Source organism: Micromys minutus, assembly GCF_963924665.1.
Source record: "Micromys minutus genome assembly, chromosome: 4".
In the NCBI taxonomy this organism is placed as follows: Eukaryota; Metazoa; Chordata; class Mammalia; order Rodentia; family Muridae; genus Micromys; species Micromys minutus.
Window position 1 is genome coordinate 88,491,733 of NC_137973.1, and position 18,871 is coordinate 88,510,603.

The 18,871-nt window shown below is 39.0% G+C and overlaps 1 protein-coding gene across 1 annotated transcript in view; it reads right to left on the reverse strand.

Annotated features, from left to right (window-relative positions):
• LRRC7 (leucine rich repeat containing 7) overlaps nt 1–18,871 on the reverse strand; it is a gene marked incomplete at both ends in the record, with an annotated part of 278,327 nt that overhangs the window by 33,624 nt on the left and 225,832 nt on the right. The window contains 2 exons of the mRNA XM_080916060.1: nt 2,106–2,327; nt 17,460–17,579. Of these exons, the coding sequence (XP_080772186.1) occupies nt 2,106–2,327; nt 17,460–17,579 (342 nt within the window). The remainder of the gene's footprint in view (nt 1–2,105; nt 2,328–17,459; nt 17,580–18,871) is intronic.

The window sequence follows — 18,871 nt, forward strand, 5'->3', positions numbered from 1 at the left end:
AGAGTATCTCAGGTAGTGGCTCTCAACTTTGGCTGAATGTGTAGAACCACTGAGGAGTTCACAAGAATTCCTATAACTAGGTCATGGGTAGGTGAACAAAGTGAGTTGGTGTGGGAAGGAAGTCCTATGCTGTTCTGCACAGGACTGGGTCATCTACCTCTCACCAAAACCTTCTGAGGATATATGTGTATAAACGTGTATGTGTGTGTGTGTGTGTGTGTGTGTGTGTGCAGGATGCATTCATAAGTGCACAGATGCACATAGGGGCAAAAAGTTATTAATGTTTGGTACTGTTCCTTAGGTGCCATTCACCTTGATTTTTTTCTTCTCTTTTCCTTTCTTTTTTTCTTTTCTTTCTTTGTTTCTTTCTTTTTTCTTTTTAAAAGACAGCATTTCTCTGTGTAGCCCTGGCTGTCCTAGAACTTTCTTTGTAGACCAGGCTGGCCTTGAACTAACAGAGATCAGCCTGCTTCTGCCCCCGAGTGGTGGGATTAAAGGCACGCATTGCCAGAACCATCAGGTGGGCTTTCACTTTGCTTTTTTGAGATAGGGTCTCCTATTGACCTGGGATTTCCTGAGTTGTCTTTACTAGCTAGTGAGTACTAAGGGAGCCACTGAAATCTTTCTCCTCAGTTCTAGGATCACAAGCGTAAACACCCTCACCCAGACTTTACTTGGGCTCTGTCAATAGAATCCATGCGTTCCTGCTTGCACAGTGAGCAATTTAGGCCAAGCTATCCCCAGTCCTCACCAAAGCCACCTGAAAGTTATTGACAGGTGTTGTTTATTTTCAACTTAAAGAAAGAAACAGAACCTTAAAAGGAGTGAATGACTTGGGCCGGGTCACATGGCTCACATTAGTAAAATAACTTCAGATTCTGAGCCCTGGTTTGGTGATTCTTCTTGAATAACAGAGCATGATGAGGAAGAACAGAGGTTAGGGAAGGCAAAACAGGAGAAAAGCAATCATGTTCACTGTGCCTAGCAGCTCATCAGGTGAGGCACACTCTGCTTTAGGGTACTTGCCAGTCCTGTGGTTAATTATTCCTGTAATGCCAACTTTTTGATGAAGGGTAGTTTTTCCTGCAGAGCCATATACACACAGAGCCTTTGTTAAAGCATCATTTAAACTTCATTAACTTTTTAGAACGCCTGGAGAATCAGAAGCTACAGGCACCTTTCCTGACTTGTTACACATTAAATCCAACATGTCTCTTGGATCAAGGAAAGGGAAAAAGAACCATCTTGAGCATCTCAGATTCTGAGGATGATTGGTACAGAGCAGGTCTAAAAAAGAGACAATGCTTGAAGCAGCTGAGATCCCAGGGATAAATGGCTCTTAGCAACATCCAGAGAAAAGCTGGAGGAAGAAGTTAATATTGACTGGTGTGTTTAGAATACAAGGTTGATTAGCATGTGCAGCTCTAGATAATAACAGAGTAGTTCCTTTATAAACCATGTGAGGGGAGCTTTGCCTAGTAATCTGAATAATGAAGTAAGGGATTAATTGTATGTGCTAGATCATGTTGTCTCCTCTCTGAGCTTCTAACAGGGCACATTTTTATTGTGGTCTCAAGGAAGAGGAGCATTCTACAGTGGAGAATGAGTTCTCCATTCTAGTCAGGCCAGGGGAACAATCATTGTCTTTATTCAGATTTTGCTACATCACAATGATTAGTAGCATTCAGAACATCTAAAATATTTCCCTTGTAATAATTTGTTACAGTTTTTTATACTCCATACTATTCAACAAACAGAAAATAGGACTAAAATGCTTTTCTGCAAATGAGGATGGGCTAATAGTTCACCTTTCAGACCCTGCGTTTCGCCAGGGGCCTTAGTCAACATACCCCATCCACAGAGCTTCTTTGTAACACCCAAAACCCTTGCTGAGAGTTAAATTGGGGTGGGCAGTGGGGAATAAAAGGACAGGACTGGAAGATCATTGCATTTTGCATGCTTTGAAAGGGCATTTTACTGATTGCTCATAACCACTGGAGCAAAGATCAGCCCCTATGAAGAGCATCATGTGCGGAGGACCAACATGCATCATGGAATTGTTTCAACTCCCTGAATTTTATTTACCATTACAAGAGCATTCTTACCTGCTCAGGATAACCGTCCATACTCCTCTGCCCTTTCGTTTGAATTAAGCACCGTCCAGGCTGAGGTCCCCGGGTGGCCTGTGATGAGGGGATCTGGATGGGCAATGGTGACTGGAACTGCTGAATGGTCACTTTGTTGATGTTTCCTTCATATGGCTGCTGCTCCCGGCTGCGGTGCTGAAGGCTCTGTGACCCCATCAGGGTCTGAATGTGGCTGCCTGCCTGTGGAGAGCAGAATCATCAGGCCGAGTTCCCTGTGATGCAAACAGAAGGCAGCAGTGCCACCCTATGGGTGAGAGGCTATCATGTGGCCTTCCAGCCCAGGCTGGGAAAGATAACCAGAGGAAGGTTAGGGAGTGTGCAAGGGCTGGTGGAGATGTTTGCAACCCTGGTGCAAATGGTTTGCCAAATATTACTTTATTCATGATTTTAAGGAAACAAAATTCATTTGAAAATAATATAAAAGAGAAGTTCACAATAAAAATAAAGGGGAGTGCTAGCTGACATTATATTGAAACAATAACCCAAAGAGATATGAGAGTACCAGGGGACAATCCTGCTCCCTAAGGCAAAACAGAGGAATTGCCTAAGTTTTATGACACAGGTGAGCAGTCAGCTTGTTCAGAAGAGAATAATCAATGTTTATTAATTTGTTATATTATTACCACAAGAACACTAAAAATTATTCTTGTGACAAATGCCTGTAAGACTCTGCTGCCTATGGGAAGAGAAGTGTGTTTAGGATGAACTGCACACTCCCCTGTGCTTTGAAGCTCTTAAGGAAAATGAAAAATAAAGAAATCCACAGTGACAATGGAACATCATCTAGAGAAAAATACTTTTCTGGATTTCAAACAAGAGGTAATTTAAAAATAAAATACTCTAACTAGTTGGTAATACACAATGCAAAATAAACAACCCTTGGGTTATATTTTATATGTCCAATTATCTGTCTTAGGATGATGAACTATTTTCTAATTTCATGAGCATTAAAGATGTTTAAGTCATGGAAAATTGGAGGGAAAGTTGTGGGGTCTTTAGCTTGTACCAGTGCAAGTTACCTATATGACAGTGACCACGTGTCATAACCTCATAGACCCAGTTTGTTTAACCTCAAAAGCAAATTCTTATTCCTCAAACTCATCTATCTTTTTAGGAAACTTCCAGAAACTTTGTCACTTTCCTGACAGTCTAGTAAACTAGAAGTCCCTATGGAAAGTTTAGCTGTTCTCTACTGCTGTAAGTTTTTCTACTTTCTTGTTTGGTAGATGGAAGCCCTGGTAAACCCAGGATAATATTTTTAGTTGTTTCCTGAGTGACCTCACTTTGCATGGCCAGATAGATTGATTTGAGCTTCTAGGAGGAAAGCTGGCAGGGGCTTATTTCTGAACTCCTACCTGGTTCCCACCTTCACTGGTAAGATATTTGGCATCTTCTGCTTCTTAATATATAATCTGCATGAGAAAAATCAATAATGTCTGCTGGAAAGCTACTCTGCTGATTAATTTTGAAGTGACTGTCCAAAGGTGAAACAGACCTCCCCATTCTGTCAGTTCTTAACTTCAGTCATATTTTTCTGGTGCATTATTTTCTTCCGACAGGCCAGTTTGAAATCAGGATTACATAGACGTTTGAATTCTTTTCATGTGGTGTATGTACATGTTCTTGTGTGTGTGTCTGTGTGTGTGTGTGTGCGTGTGTGTGTGTGTGTGTGTGTGTGTGTGTGTGTGCACATGTGTATGTGTGTATGTCCATGTAGAGGCAGATGTTGAAACTAGTTTCTTCCTTAATTCTTCTCTCATTAAACCTGAAGCATATTGATTAGGCTAGGCTAGCTGGCTAATGAGCTCCAGGAACCATCACCCTCTATGCCCTGCAACCCCCCAGTTCTGGGCTTACAATTACTCCTCATGAAATTTTTTGTGGGTGCTGAAGGTCTGAACTCAGGTCCTCCTGCCTGTGTGGTCACTTTATCAACTGAGCCAACCCCTGCTCCTATTTTTGAATTGTTGAGGACATGCAGCTTATCCCACTCGTTCTTCTCAGTGAATGGGCACAGTAAATGCAAGTAACAAACACTAGGTATCAGCAAACATGTGAACAGTGTCCCAAGACATCTCACGTGCATTACCTTCTTGAGTTCTCACAGCAGCATTAAGAAGTGGTTAGTATTATTATCCAATTTTACTGAAACTAAGATTGTGCAACAGAATATAATGTTTCCAAGTAATTCATATAACTGGAAACTGTCAAACGAGTAATTAACAAAGCTGTCTATCAAAGGTCATCCTCATTACAGGGAAACTTTGTCAGGAGGAGCTCTCAATCCTTAAGATATATGCTCCAAATACAAGAGCAATCATATTCATAAAAGAAACTCTACTAAAGCTCAAAAAATACATTGTACCCCACACAATAATAGTGGGAGACCTCAACACCCTACTCTCATCAATGAACAGATCATGGAAACAGAAACTGAACAAGGACACAGTGAAACTAGCAGAGGTTATGAACCAATTGGAATTAATAGACATTTACAGAACATATCACCCTAGAACAAAAGAATACACCTTCTTCTCAGCACCTCACAGCACCTTCTCCAAAAATGACCATATAATCATTCACAAAACAAGCCTCAATAGATATAAAAAGATTAAAATATTCCCATGCATCCTATCAGATCACCATGGTCTAAGGCTGGTCTTTAATAACAACAAGGACAACAAATAGCCCATATACACATGGAAACTAAACAATGCTCTATTAAACGATAGCATGGTCAAAGAAGAAATAAAGAAAGAAATTAAGGATTTTCTAGAATTTGATGAATATGAAAACACAACATACCCAAACCTATGAGATGCAATCAAATCAGCACTGAGAGGAAAACTCATAGCTCTGATTGCTTCCAAAAAGAAACTGGAGAGAGCATACATACACTAGCAACTTGATAGCACAGTTGAAAGCTATAGAACAAAAGGAAGCAGATACACCCAAGAGGAATAGACAGTAAGAAATAATCAAACTCAGAGCAGAAATTGACCAAATAGAAAGCAAAAAAAAAAAAAAAAAAAAAAAAAAAAAAAAAAAAAAAAGAAACATTCAAAGAATCAACAAAACCAAGAGCTGGTTCTTTGAGAAAATTAAGAAGATTGATATACCCTTAGCCAGACTAACTAGAGAGCAAAGAGAGAGTATCCAAATTAACAAAATCAGAAAGGAAAGTGGCGACATAACAACTGAAACTGAGGAAATTCAAGAAATCATCAGATCCTACTACAAAAACCTATACTCAACAAAGCTGGAAAATCTGGAAGAAATGGATGAATTCCTAGACAGATAACAGATACTAAAGTTAAACCAGGACCAGGTAAACCATCTAAATAATCCCATAACACCTAAGGAAATAGAAGCAGTCATCAAAGCCTCCCAACCAAAAAAAGCCCAGGTCCAGATGGGTTCAGTGCAGAATTCTCTCAGACATTTATTGATGACCTAATACCAATATTCTCCAAATTATTCCACAAAATAGAGTCAGATGGAACATTACCTAACTCATTTTTTTGAGGCCATAATAAACCTTGTTCCTAAACCACACAAAGACCCTACAAGGAAAGAGAACTTCTGACCAATCTCACTTATGATCATTGATGCAAAAATACTCAACAAAATCCTTGCAAAGCGAATCCAAGAACATATCACAACGATCATTCACCATGATCAAGTAAGCTTCATCCCTGGGATGCAGGGATGGTTTAATATACGGAAACCCATCAATGTAATCCACCATATAAACAAACTCAAAGAAAAATACCACATGGTCATCTCACTAGATGCTGAGAAACCATTTGACAAAATTCAACACCCCTTCATGTTAAAAGTCTTGGAAAGAACAGGAATCCAAGGCCCATACCTAAACATAATAAAAGCAATATATAGCAAACCAATAGCCAACATAAAACTTAACGGTGAGAAACTTGAAGCAATCCCACTAAAATCAGGGACTAGACAAGGCTGCCCCTTCTCCCCCTACCTATTCAACTTAGTACTGGAAGTCCTGGCCAGAGCAATTAGACAGCAAAAGGAAATCAAAAGAATACAAATTGGAAAGGAAGAAGCAAAAACATCACAGTTTGCAGATGACAAATTCAATGTAATCCCCATCAAAATTCCAACCCAATTCTTCATAGAGTTGGAAAGAGCAATGTGCAATTTTATCTGGAATAACAAAAGACCTAGAATAGCGAATCCCCTCCTCAACAACAAGAAAACATTAGCGGGAATCACCATCCCTGACCTCAAGCTATATTACAAGGCAATTGTGTTAAAAACTGCATGGTACTGGTATAGAGATAGGCACGTGGATCAATGGAATAGAATAGAAGATCCAGAAATGAGCCCTGACATATCTGGTCACTTGATTTTTGACAAAGGAGCAGTAAACATTCAATGGAAAAAGGACAGCCTATTCAACAAATGGTGTTGGTCCCACTGGCACTCAGCATGCAGAAGAATGAAAATAGACCCTTTCTTATCTCCTTGTACAAAGCCCAAGTGCAAGTGGATCAAAGATCTCCACATTAAACCAGGTACACTGAAACTATTAGAAGAGAAAGTAGGGAAAAACCTTAGAACACATAGGCACAGGAAAAAATTTCCTGAACAGAACACCAGTGGCTTGTGCTCTAAGACCAAGGATCAAGAAATGGGACTTAATGAGATTGCAAAGTTTCTGTAAGGATAAGGACACTGTCAAGAAAACAAAACGGCAGCCAACAGATTGGGAAAAGATCTTTAACAACTCCACATCTGATAGTGGCCTAATATCCAAGGTATACAAAGAAGTCAAGAAGTTAGACACCAGAGAATCAAACAACTCTATTAAAAAATTGGGGTACAGAGCTAAACAAAAAGTCTTAATCGAGGAATATTGAATGGCTGAGAAGCATCTAAGAAAGGGCTTAATATCTTTAGCCATTAAGGAAATGCAAATTAAAACAACTCTGAGATTCCACCTCACACCAGTCAGAATGGCTAAGATCAAAAATTCAGGTGACTGCAGATGCTGGCGAGGATGTGGAGAAGGAGGAACACTTCTCTATTGTTGGTGGGGTTGTAAACTGGTACAACCACTCTGGAAATCAATCTGGCGGTTCCTCAGAAAATCAGACGTAGTACTACCTGAAGACACAGTTATTCCACTTTTGGGCATATACCCCAGAGAAGCTCCAACATACAGCAAAGACACATGCACCACAATGTTCATAGCAGCCCTTTTTATAATAGCCAGAAGCTGGAAAGAACCCAGATGTCCTTCAGTAGATGAATGGATACAAAAATTGTGGTATATTTACACAATCGGGTACTACTCAGCTGTCAGAAACAATGACTTAATGAAATTCTTAAGAAAATGGATGCATCTAGAGAATATCATCCTGTGTGAGATAACCCAGTCCCAAAAGAACAGACATTTCCAGGTTACATCTTGTTTTACATGTGCTTTATGCTCAATGTAACTAGTAGGATTTTAAAGTATACTATCAAACCTTTAAAAAAAAAATCAAAGACTGACAAAAATTTATTTATATACTTTTATGCAAAAATGTTTTTAAAATCTGTACATTTATCTTTTTTTAAAATAATGTTCAATTAAAAAAATAACTTAAAAAGAAAAAGGTCATCCTCTTGGTTTCGATGTTATACTACAGCCTTGTCCCCATCTCCAGTTCAACTGGGAGCAGATAGGGAGCCTACAGAGGAGGCTTGGGGTCTAGCTGGTATTCACAGCCAGTTCCTTAGCAGCTGTTGAATTATTTCCCACAATGTGGATTAGGCCTGTGGGTCTTGGTGCTCTGGGACTTCACATTTACAAGTATGCAGACAGGATGGCGCAGTTGTGGTTACTAATCCTTCCCTTACTGTGAGTTAATAAAGCTTGTGTTTCACAGAGTATGGAAGGCGCACACTGATACTCTGCAACGCCCACTCACTCTCCTGGGCTATGGGCAGGGGATGGCAATGATGGCTACAAAAAGCAAAGAACAAACACTTAATTGTGTAAACAAATGCAGATGAGAAGACACTCAGAGGGATGTGATTCAAGGACCGGAAGTGGCACAAAGGCTTCCTCAAGGCGATGAGAACATTGATAATGAAGCATAACACAGCAACGGGAACAAAAAGTCAGAGGCTATGTTTGTTCCAGGGAGGGCCTCACTGAAGTAAGCCATATGCATGTGGCCTCTCTCTGTATGGGAAATGCCAACACGAAGGTTTCTGCAAAGACAGGGTGAAATTTTTGGAATGACAGAAAGAATCAGAGGACTCCATAATTTTGGAGCTTTCAAGGGGAGGCTGGAGAAACCATACATATTCTATTACAAAATTGGAGTATGGTAATTTTAGGTTGATACCACCCCAAAGTTTACAGGGATAAAAGAAATCTAATATTTTTAGAAGTCAAGAAAATATTTACATCAAAAACCAAAGAAAAGAACGTTCATTTGATACCAAATGCTATAACTCACCCCAACTTTAGCCTGAAACTAATTTGGCTTATTATGGGAAACTGCTCAGTGTTGAGAAGGTTCATACAACCTCACCATTAAGGTGGCTTGTCTCACAGTATTCTTTCAGACCTGATCTTCAGGCTGGAACTAACACTGGGATGCCTGGTTGGACTTGTGTCTTACTATTCATCTTAACTCTTGAACAACTGGAAAATGCTCTGGTATACTTGCCTCACTATCATGGGGTCAGATCAAAGTCTGACTCTTTTGGTCCATCGCTCACATTCCATTGGGAAGGCAGTAGTCCCATTGAAACACAGCTTCAAGGGATGCTCTTGTCACTTAGGGTGTGCAAATCAAAAGTGCATGATTTATGTTATAAGCTTAGATGGCTGCTGAAGCAGAATACCATAATCATTGATACCCAGAGGCTAAGTAGGGTGCCAGGGCACTCAAATGACCCAGCCACAATCAAACCTTCCCAATGTGATGCTGGAGGTTGCCTCATAGAGTCAGACTCTCATCTAACTCTGTGATAGTGAGACATTTCCACCCGGGTATCGGAGGAAATAACTGGGGAGATGGATCTCCACCTCAACCTACTAATATCAAAGAACTTTCGTCTGATCTTTCAGTGAAGGCCCAAAGGGAAACCTTTCTTTTTACAAATTATTTTGTTGAGATTTATTCATTTTTATTTTATGTATATGGGTGTTTTGCCTTCATGTATGTCTGTGTACCATCAGATCCTCTGAAACTAGATTCACAAATGGTTGTGAGCCACCACATGGGTGCTGGGAACTGAACCCGGGCACTCTGGAAGAACACTGAGTGCTCTTAACCACCAAGACATCTGTCCATCCCCAACACCTGTCTGTCTCCTGTTGATCACAAGTCAATCCTTTCTCAAATGAAAACAGAATCACAAAATTGGGATGGAGACACAGTTTAGCCAAGAAAGTGCTTGCCTGCTTTACAAACAGGAAGACCTGAGTTAATTCCCAGAATTCATGTTTAAAAAACAGGGCATGATGGGATATATTTGTGGTGATGCATGCTCTCAATCTGAGTACCAAAGAGATGGAAACAGTGCATTCTTAGATTCCCTGGTGAGTAAAAGATAGTAAGAGACTCTGTCTCATAAACAAAGGTAAAAAGACAGTATTCTCTGGCATCTATATGCATATATACCCACAAACAAGTGTAGGCCTTTCACAACACATAAGTATACCTCCCCCCTCTACACACTACACACACACACACACACACACACACACACACACACACATGTGCGTACACACATGTTGTGTGTCAAAATAAGATACAAAGTTTTTTTTTTAACAGAATGTAAAAGTGTTTATATCTCAATGGGAAAATGACTCCTCACACCAAGAGCCAGGAAGATCTCAGAAGCAAGGAAAGTAAGCAATCTATAGATGTCTCTACTGAGAAGATGAAGGTGTTAGAATTACCTTCTTTTAAGACAGTCATCAAGAAAAAAAAAAAAAACCCAATAACTGACTATACACACCCACAATACTTGGAAAATAAAAGCAATTGGCAAAGAAATAAAATGCCTCAGTGAACACAGAGAGGCAGAAGGAAAAGACATGGGGATTTTAGATTTTCTATTTCAACTAAGTGGTTGAAATAGAAAGCCCAATTACTAGAGAATCTTAGCAAGAGACCACAGAGAGCTGGGAGCTAGGACAACAGAAATCATCTAGTTGGAATAACAGAGAAAGAACACACTGGAAAACGTCTCAAAAACCCATGGGGCTACACAGTGTTTTAGTAATCATGTTGTCAGAAGGATAGGGGAAAGAAGGTAGAGCTATAAATGTGACCAGAAGAAATAATGCCCTGGGGCTGAGGAGATGACTCAGCAGCTACATCCATGTTAACCCTTGCAATGCTCAGAATCCACATCCTGGAGCTCTGACACCCTCTTCATCTCCATGGGCACTGCATACACACATAATTAAAAATAAAATAAATCTGAAAAAGCAATCCCCCCTCCCAAACCTGAAAGTTTTTGACTGAGAAGGCATAACAGGTTCAGGAAGCAGAGAAAAACAAGGTGCAGACACACCCTAATCTGAGGACTAAAAGCTAAGGGCAAACAGAACCTTCAAAGCAACTTGAGGAAAAGATGACACCTTCTCTACAAGAGAAAAACAATTTGAATGCCAGCAGATGTCTCACCAGAAGCCAGGAATGACAGAGGAAATTACATAATTTTCAAGCACTGAAAAGCATTAACTGTCAGCCCAAATCCTCTAACTGTTCAAGTATTCTTCAGCAATGAACAGGAAATCAGAACAGTTTCAAATAAGGGAAATGAGGGGGATTGTTGTCCCAAGAACTCTCTTAAAATAGAGTTGGAAGGCAGCTCACCAGCAGGAAGGAAGTGGAAAAAAAAAAGCTTGTATTGGTAAGAAGGCAGAAAACATTGCCAAAAGAGCTGCCAGTGGATAAATTGATTTTTCTTTCCTTAAGTTAGCAAACTTTCTTTTATGTTCAAAACAAAATTATGACACTATCTGATGTGGCTACATGCAGACCCACACAGGCTGGATGCAAAAGGAATCTGCATTCTAGAAGGCAGGTGAAACCAGGAAGCAGAGAAGGTCAGGTCTGTGTTCTGTGCTTCAGCCTCTACATGGTACTCCAGTAGATTTGTAATCTCTCTCTCTCTCTCTCTCTCTCTCTCTCTCTTTGTGTGTGTGTGTGTGTGTGTGTGTGTATGTACATTCCAGGAGAAGCATAGAGTGTCATAATAAATAAAAATGAAATTCTAAGAGGTGTTCAAATAATTCACAGGAAACAGGAAAAAAACCTCAGAAACAAAATTCACAATCAAATATAGAACATAATCAAATGGAATTAAAACTTTGATTCATCAGCTTTTAATTTGTTGCTGTTTTGTGTGTGTATGTGTGGTGAATGTGTGTATCTATATCAACATATGTGTGAGTGTGCACATATGGGTATATGTGTACATGTGCTGTGAAGGCCAGAGGTTGATGTTGGGAGTGTTTCTCAACTGCTTTCCACTTTATTTTTGAAACATTCTCTTACTGAACCTGAATGTCCTGATTGAGCATGGCTGACCAGCAAAGCACAGGACCTATATCCACCTGTCTTCTCAGCACCAGGACTGCGTGTGTGTAACTGCTGCTTCCAGATTTTCATTGGGGTTCTGGGGATCTGAACTCTGATCATCAGACATGATGTGGTAAGACTTTATCAACTGACATATTTTCTCAGCCTTTCAATTCTTACTTTAAATACAGTGATATAGACAGGCTAAATAGGTCTATGAAGTGACACTGTGTGAATATTAATTAAAGGAAAAGAAAAAGTGTATTTTTTTGTGAGACTAAATAAAAAAGATGTCAGAACAAAAAACTTTGCCAGAGACAGACTGGAATTTCATATACTATGAAAGAAACTTAGTTCATCAAAAAGATCTATCTTACATATAGTCAGACAATAAAAGTATAGATATAGCAAACAAAAGTTATTGAAATACAAGAAAACTGTAATGTCCATTTCAAAATAACCGGTAGAAAAACTATCAAGAATATGAAGATACAGAGGAACCAAACACCAACACCCACTGACCACATCTAATTGTCATGTCTCGAATTTTCCCTGGTTTACTATAGGAATTTGTCTAGGCCATGACCAGAACTAAAATCAACTCTCAACAAGTTGACCGAAGTCACACCAAAGGTGGTCTCCAACCATAATTCATTTAGACCAAATGCAGGGGCAGAAGGATGGGTGGATACTTCTCAGACACCACAAATAATATATTTCTAAGTAGTTCAGGCTCAAAGAGGAAGCCCAGGACAAGTAATATAGAGCATTGATACAGTGTACATGGAAATATATAATAAGGTCTGTGGGACACAGGTAGGAGGGAGACACAGCACCAGATTCAGCAGCTCAACAAGACATGGACAGTCCCCTTTAGTGACAGCAGAAAGGAAATCAGCAGAACAAAGAGATTAATACTCTGAGATGCATAAGCAAGGATTTTCTGAAAATGACTCCAGGGGTTCAGGAAATAACATTAACAATTGATAAATGAGATTTAATGAATGAAATGAATGCTACACAGCACAGAAAACAATTAAATGAGTGAAGAGGCATGCTAGAGAATGAGAAATAAATCTTCACCAGGTATAGATATCTGATTAGCATATCTAGAATACTTAAGATCTAAGTAGCAAAAGATCAACCATGTCAATGAGGAAACTACTGAAATGGGTGGGAGGTTCTCAGAATACGAAATGGTCAATACATAGATGAGGCTATTCATCCTCTTCACCCTTCAGGGAAGTGCAAATTAAAACCATATTGATAGTCCACCCAACTCCAGTCAAAATAACAACCATCAAGACTAACAATACAGGCTGGAGAGATGGCTCAGTGGTTAAAAGCACCAACTGCTTTTCCAGAGGTCCTGAATTCAATTTGCAGCAACACATGGAGGCTTACAACACCCTATGAGTTCTGATGCCCTCTTTTGGTGTGTAGGTATACATGCAGATAGAGCACTCTACATAAACAAATCTAAGGGAAAAAAGTTAACAATATATACCAGTGAGGATGTGGACAAAAGAGTCCCATGTATACCCTGGTGGGAACCTAAACTAACTCAGCCACTGTGAAATCAGTATGGAGATTTTAAAGAAAACTGGAATAGACCTGTCTTATGATCCACCTCTACTACTCTTGAGTGCTCACAAAGAATTCCAAGCGGATATGCCATAGAGATTCTAAAATATAAAAGTTGTCAGCACTATTTATAGCACCTAAGTTATGAAACCATCCTAGGTGTCCAATAACAGAGTAATGGGTAAAAGAAATGCACTTTATGTACAAAGAGGATTTCTTTTTCAGCCGTAAGGAATAAACTTAGGTTTTTTTTTTTTTTTTTTTTGTAATGTTTATCTCATTGTTCTGTTTCTAAACTTTAAACAGATGCATGAAATCATGGATGTATATATGGCATGAAAATGAAAACAAAACTTTAAATATACACCCGTGGGGAAAGTGGAGCTCGCGCTATGCTCAGAAAGCCCATCTTGATTGACTTGATTATCAGCCCATCTTGGGGAAGTCTCCACCAAGACATGAGACTTCCTGTCAAGCACTTTGCTACAGTGTGTGCTCTATGCTATATATTCATGTGTATGACAAGTCCATAAAAGCTGATGTTAAGAAGAATGTGTCTTCTCTTTAATTTGTATTTGGTGGCCCCCCAACCTATCTTCACACTTATAGTCTCTCAGAGCTTGGCATTTGTAGTGTGAGGAGTATTCACAGGTCTTGTTGATCTCTCAGGTTTTAGTTAGCACAGGTAATACATCACTCTGTCCCTAATGACACATGAAATATGAGGTAAGCCATCTTTTTGGTGTCCCCTGCCACAGAATGGCATCTGGGTGATGAGAGGGCAGTCATGTCTATCTTACTGAACATCCATCAGTACTCTGCTCCATGATTAAACATCAACATACAGAATGCAGCAATGGAACTGGGGGTTCATAACCTAAGCCCATGAGAGTGGGAGGTAGCAAAAGTCAGTATATGTCTGCTCATTTTAACCTGCACTGTTTTCTAACATCACTGCCATGTGTTTCCCCAACAGAGAGATGAGACAGGAAAGATTAGCAACAGTGATAAAAACTGCAAGGTATTTTTTTTTTTCATCTTAATGTTTTTAAGAACCAACACATGAGGTTAGAGGGTTAATAACCATGCAACCAGAAACTGAATATTCTCTTTGGCAATAATGTTTGATCCTCAGTTGCTATGTTATCTAGGTCTCCTAGCTACACAGTAAATCATGGGCATTTTTGTGGTGTTAGTTATTTTTGTTTTGTTTTGTTTTTGTTTTTGTTCTTTGCCTCTAGATTTTTCTCAGAGCAAAGATAATGTGAATGTGATCATATCAAATTTCTGAGGAGTGAATGTGATCATATCAAATTACCAAGGAGTATAGTATTTGGCTTTATGCATCACCTGTGCCAAAGACTGATATATGAAATGTTTTAATCCAACACTATATTGCTTTAATCTGTGATGAGTTTATTCTCTGTCTTGACTTGATACCTATCTAATAGATAATTTTTGGGTTTATACTTTTATTAAAGGGACAATTCAGAGTCAGTTGGGAACAAGAAGGATCCCCTGACTTTGTGGCCATTGCATGACCATACTGGCATCAGGGGATAAAGGAATGTTCTCTGATAAGAATACTGGCACATCCCTTCGCCTTTAGAACAATTTATGATATATATTTTCACAGGTTCCTAACCATGTTACTTTTTGCAAATAATTGTAATTACATACTAGAAAGAGTAAGTTCTAAAAATTTTTACACAATCCAGTTAACATTAAAAGCAATCAGTAGGGCTATATCATCTTGGTCTTTTGGATTATCAAAACAAATATTTGAAATGGACCAGTAGAGAGGAAAACTATTCCTTAAAAACTATCTTCCTGACTTGCTATTACCATGGAGCTGCCTCTGTAAAGTTTTATTTTCATAGAATTTTAATTCTTGCTTAGCAATTAGATCGGCCTGTTCCCCCTCCGTTCCTTCTCTCCCATCTCTGTCTAGTACATTCTAATTTCTCTAGCATCTCTCTGTCTCACGTTAATTATATAGTAATAAGAAATAGTAAATCCAAGTAACTAACATAATCGTTCTTATTTCCACAGCCCAGAAAAATATTTGCTGAATTGATTGCCTAGAAAATGTACCATAACTGACTCTTCTGAAATAGTTCATTTAATTTGCCTCCGTCCCAGTTTGCTTACTGAATACATGAAAGATTTTTTTCTCAAGATGCTTCTGGTTCTAATGCATCTAATCTCTTTTCTCTGTATACTATGCTTCCATCTTTTCTCCTCCGAGTAGTCAGAGAAGCTTCTTGGCTTGCTCTTTGGTTCTAAGCTCTCTCCTTTCCAGTGTGTTCTCTGAAAACACGTCAGAGAACTGTTTGAACAAACATTGGATCACACCATTTCCCTTTGAAAATATTTCTACGTTCACCCTTTTCCATACAGCCCATATGATTCGACTTCTGGTTATTTCCCACTTTTTTGGACACTATGCCCCTGTCCTTAGGTCCCTTCATTTCCTCCTCAAATGGTGTCCTTTTCTGTGAATTGACTTATCCCTTCACAGCACAGATCACATGGTGCTGCCCAAGCACATGCGTGGTGTCTGCAAAGCACTGACTCGCCATAGATTCTGGAAAAAAAATGTATGTCTTTAAGACTGACTAAACTCATTAGAGGCAAAATCTCCAAGGTTACACTTCAGGTAAATTACGAGTGTAGTTACAATGAGATTTCACTGGACCGTCAACACTCTAGTTTAAGAGCCAGAGTGGCAGAAGGGTGTCACCCAGTGTAACCCCTAGAAATATGCGGAACTTCTAAACACAGCGCTCATCATGTCCTCAAAGCAGTCTTCTTTCTCACATCTTAGACATGAGATGCTCATGTTCCTGCCCGGTATATTTCTGGCTATGTTTTAGAGTTTGTAACCATAATCATAACGAAATTTACCCATTGTTCAGTTCTGTAAAATATTCCTTTGTGAAAACAGAATTTACACACTTGCTTTCTTGCTGACAGACAATTGAATCTGCCCAGTTTTTTATTTTGGGGGGTGGGTAAATGTTCCATGACCTTGAATGACACTTAAAGTTCAGTTTAATGGTTTTAGAGACTACAGAGTCGGTCTGTGTTTACTTGACTGCACTGCGTCATGGGTCATCAGGGTTGTATCTTGTGTTCTTATAGACATATGAAGAGTTTCATGTGTCCTAGTCCTTTCTAAGTTTGTATAGCGGATGAGAAATGGACTGTTCCCATTGATTGCTAAGAGTGTTTAGTTTTGATGGAATGCTTACTGATTTAGCCTCTCAGGACTGCTTGTATTTTATTAATTTAAAAATTAAGTCTATGTCTCTTTAATTGTTTTTAAGAACTTAAAAAATCACAGTAAGGGGCACAGACCCCCTACTCGCTTACATACTGCAGCTTTCCTTTTCTTTGCTTTGGTGAGCTATCCTGTTTGACCTACTCACTGCATCCATTAGATTAAAAGATTCTTGAGGCTTGTATTCATCTTTGCTTCTCCAGCATCTAGGAAGTGCTTAGCATGTAGTGTGGGTACCATTGGTCAGTGAGTGCTTGCTAGGCAGACCTTTGCAACTTCAAACAAATTTTTATTGTATTAACTGACAGATTAATTTATATGTGTACCAGTGTGTGGCCAGGCGTCTCACAAAGCATGTGTACTTGTCAAAGGATAACCTGTGGGAATTGGTTCTCTATTGTGTCTGTCTGGGGGAATCAAAATAAGGTAGTCAGGCTTTAAGGGAATCACCTTTACATGCCGAGGCATCATGCTGACCCTGTTACAACTTTAGATGTGGCAAATCAACCTTTTTATGATGAATTTAATTTTATGGAATGTGGTTATGTGCAATGTTGAAGCCAAGGTTAGACAAAGTATATGCAACACATCTTTCGGTACTTGCACTTCAAAGCATGTCTTAAAATACTCCTAGAAATGGTGAATCTGCAGAAGGGCAGCCTACTTACATACAGTGATTACTAATTGAGCACCAGGCTGTGTTTGTCTCCATTTTCTTCAGTGCATTGACAATTGACCAGAAGCCTTTGAATGTCAGGATATTTAGCCTGAATTCACCATGAGGTTAGAAAGGATGTTAAGACACAAGATATGTACTACAAATTACGATGCATGTGTGAGGTTCATGGTTTGTGTCAACTTGAAATTGATTACCTTTTTAGTAATGGTGTCCGGAGGTACATCCCGCCTCCCAAGTGGGTAAGGATTCCATTGGCCACTAGGAGAGACATCTTCTTGTCCATTGTCTAAAATGTTGCTTTGCTGGGACGGGGTCTATTGCGAAAATGGTATGGCATTCTTTAGTGATGTTTACGATAGTTTTCTGAAAAGAGTCCCTAACAATTATGGTAAAATTAATTTTGTTTGATTATATAAAACATATATCCTAACTGGAAACACTATTATATGCTATTTACTGAGTAAGAATTTTAAACTGACAGCTATTTTGGAAACAATGAGAAATATGACTAAAGAAACCATCTCAGAGTTATTTACTGAATTTTTAAGTTCAGATTCTCTATAATACCTGAATAAAGATAATCAGAATGAAATTAATCAATGCTTTAAAAATACCCACAACATTTTAAAGCTTGCTTAGTTTGTCTCTTTAGTTTGATCTTACCATTTATAATATAAATTGGAGCCATGCAATTCATAGACTGGAATGCGCAATATTCCAAGCCATAGCCTAATATGAATTTTTGGACTTTGATGTGATTTTGTAAGGATGTATTTTCCTCTAATCCTTGGTAGGATCAGCACTGGCAGATAAAGATGCTTGGCACTGTGCATTATCAATAGACAGCTGATAGAGTCATGACAAAGTAAACCATTACTGTTCTGGTTACCAAATTTACCTTTGCATCACTTATACATTAAGTGTAAGTTAATAACTTTTTAAAAATGTTGATTTCTTGGTGGGGATTTTTAGCAAATATGAATACCTGTCTTTATTAGTATTGATCTTATTATTTTGAGATGATCCATATTCTATCTAGATTGACATTAAGCAATCATATACCATAGAAAGGCGAGACCTGTAGCTTCTACTGGAGAGACAACTGGTGGTACATACAGTGTGAGGCATGTATACACATTCTCTTCTCCTCTAACCTCCAGGAGGCATGAGTTCTGCTTGTCTCATTGGAAATCCCTGTGTGAGTCAGTTGCTGCCCATTCCAGTCCTTGACTGCGTTCTGAAGAATCTGTAGTTGCCAAGCCTGGCTAGCGCTTGGTGGTACTGTGTGAGGTGGGTCCTTCAGTCCTGGTGTGCTGGGCCACTGCCTTTATAACCATCACAAACAGCTGCTTGTCAAGCCTCATCTGGCTACACTGAGTAGGCCTACTACTCTAAAAAGCAACTCCATAACCTTCTTGTCTGTGTTCTGCCCACAAGCATGTTTTTAAAGAATGACCTGAAAATATAGTAAAATTAATAGGGCTCATTGTAAGACTGTCTCACAGTCCCTCCAATGGACATTATGAAAAGGACATAGCTCAAATTTCACTTTTTACTCTGTGTAAATTCTGTTTCTATAAGTCAATCAAAAATGAAAAAACAAAAC